Below are 2,164 nucleotides of genomic sequence, written 5' to 3' on the forward strand. Positions count from 1 at the left end.
TGGCCAATCAGCGTGCGGATTTTGGAGCCGGTGGAGTGGCGTGGTGGGAGGCGCTCTCGCAGCCAATGGGCGTGCGCGCCCTGGGTCTTTCCTGAACGGCTAAGATATTTCTAGCTGTCGCTCAGTTGTAACTCGCCTTATCTCATCTTGAATTAATAGAAATTAGCGTTCTATTTATTTTGAAAATGGTGGCGTTGTCTGGCCGCTTCATAACGCCTTTGGTGTGTGGTTTTGTACTTACAGGGCGCTCCCCTCACCTGCTTCTTTTGGGGCCATTTCCCAAGTTTCAGGGTGGCTACCTTACCTACTTTGATCTCGATTAGAAACCTGAGTAACAACAAATTAGCGCTCATTAGCGCCACCCCCCGGCTCTTCCAGCCCTTTTTCTGAAGCGGTGGGTGGCTCTGAAAAGAGCCTTTGGGTTTAAAACAGAAAAGAGAGAAACTAGAAGGCCGCCTCGAAGCAGCGCTGCCCCCCACCTGCTGCCTCACTTGCCCTTGGCCTTGTGGCTCTCGCTTTTCTTGGGCAACAGTACGGCCTGGATGTTGGGCAGGACACCACCCTGCGCGATGGTGACGCCACCCAATAGTTTGTTGAGTTCTTCGTCATTCCGAACAGCCAGCTGGAGGTGACGTGGGATGATCCGCGTTTTCTTGTTATCCCGGGCAGCGTTCCCTGCCAGCTCCAGGATCTCGGCCGTCAGGTACTCCATGACGGCAGCCAAGTAGACAGGCGCACCGGCGCCCACCCGCTCAGCGTAGTTACCCTTGCGTAGCAGCCGGTGGACACGGCCCACGGGGAACTGCAGACCGGCGCGGGACGAGCGCGACTTGGCCTTAGCACGGGCCTTGCCCCCCTGCTTCCCACGGCCAGACATCACCGCCTGCTCCGAATAGTGCCGTAGTGCCGCTGCCCTGGCTTTTATACTCGACCGGGAATCGAAACGTCGCCTGATGATTGGCCATAACGCCTTTGCGTTGGAGAACCAATGGAACAGCGCCGAGTTCTGGCCAATAGCGGCCGGAGGTTTGGAGCCATCTCGTGTCTAGGCGGGGCGTGGCCCAATCAGCGAGCGGGAGTTATAAAGGGAGGTTGGCGCAAACGGAGTCCGACTGGTGCGGGAGGAGCAGGTGGCTGCGGGCGCGTGAACGTTTTGCTCGTTCCCTAAAGCCATACATGGAAACTTAAGCAGGGCCTTTTATACATTAAAGCTTTTTTTCCCGCATGTTAACAGCCAGGCACAAGTCTGCTGTGGCGCGAAGAGCACGTCGTTGGCTCACCTCTCCCGCAGAGTTTTAAAGCTTTTAAAATGTATTCGGCCATTTAGGGCGCGCGGTTAATGTCGGCTTCGCAGCGCGATGGAGGGCACAGTCCCGCCGCTCGCGCACCACAGGGACGCTTCGCTGGACGTTGATTGGTCGCGCTACGCGCTGTCAACCTTCCCATTGGTCCTCAGGGAGAGGGGGGGCGGGAGAAAGGGACGGGGAGGGAGGACAGTTTTCACTCAGGTCCGTCCCGACTGTACCTAAGAAAGCTCCGCGGGTCCGGGCGGTCACAGGCGCCCTTTCGCGCACCCTCCCTGTCCGCAGCAGCCTCTTTGTCACCTGGAAACCTCTGAAAACTGCGGGGTTGCTCCTAAAACTCCGCCTTTTCGCCCTTTCTGTCCTTGAGCCCGGGGTGCTCATGCCCTGCTGGCTGTTCCCCCCCATGCTCCCCTCCCCGCAGCCCATGGGCAGGCGGCGGGGAGCTGTTGGCAGGAGCCCGGATAGCTCAGTCGGCAGAGCATCAGACTTTTAATCTGAGGGTCCAGGGTTCAAGTCCCTGTTCGGGCGAAGGTACCTTCTGTTTTCCCAACCACCCCCCCTGTCCGCACCAGCCTCTTTGTCACCTGGAAACCTCTGAAAACTGCGGGGTTGCTCCTAAAACTCCGCCTTTTCGCCCTTTCTGTCCTTGAGCCCGGGGTGCTCATGCCCTGCTGGCTGTTCCCCCCCATGCTCCCCTCCCCGCAGCCCATGGGCAGGCGGCGGGGAGCTGTTGGCAGGAGCCCGGATAGCTCAGTCGGCAGAGCATCAGACTTTTAATCTGAGGGTCCAGGGTTCAAGTCCCTGTTCGGGCGAGCAAAATTCTTTTCTTCCGCCTTCTTCCTGGCTATTTTTTTTCCCCC

The 2,164-nt window shown here is 58.4% G+C and overlaps 1 protein-coding gene and 2 non-coding genes across 3 annotated transcripts; 2 read left to right on the top strand and 1 right to left on the bottom strand.

Annotated features, from left to right (window-relative positions):
- Nucleotides 1–487: 487 nt before the first annotated feature.
- LOC104618638 (histone H2A type 2-C-like) lies at nt 488–877 on the bottom strand. The gene has a single exon (XM_010284282.1). The coding sequence runs from the start codon at nt 875–877 to the stop codon at nt 488–490; it is 390 nt and encodes a 129-aa protein (XP_010282584.1).
- An 882-nt stretch (nt 878–1,759) lies between these two features.
- TRNAK-UUU lies at nt 1,760–1,832 on the top strand. The gene has a single exon. It is a non-coding gene; the product is annotated as a tRNA-Lys (tRNA).
- A 211-nt stretch (nt 1,833–2,043) lies between these two features.
- Nucleotides 2,044–2,116, top strand: TRNAK-UUU. Its single transcript has one exon. It is a non-coding gene; the product is annotated as a tRNA-Lys (tRNA).
- Nucleotides 2,117–2,164: the final 48 nt, after the last annotated feature.

Source organism: Phaethon lepturus, unplaced genomic scaffold (assembly GCF_000687285.1).
Source record: "Phaethon lepturus isolate BGI_N335 unplaced genomic scaffold, ASM68728v1 scaffold40203, whole genome shotgun sequence".
Taxonomy (NCBI): domain Eukaryota; kingdom Metazoa; phylum Chordata; class Aves; order Phaethontiformes; family Phaethontidae; genus Phaethon; species Phaethon lepturus.

Coding starts and splice junctions, on each gene's coding strand:
- LOC104618638 (XM_010284282.1), bottom strand. CDS start 877: ATGTCTGGCCGTGGGAAGCAGGGGGGCAAGGCCCGTGCTAAGGCCAAG.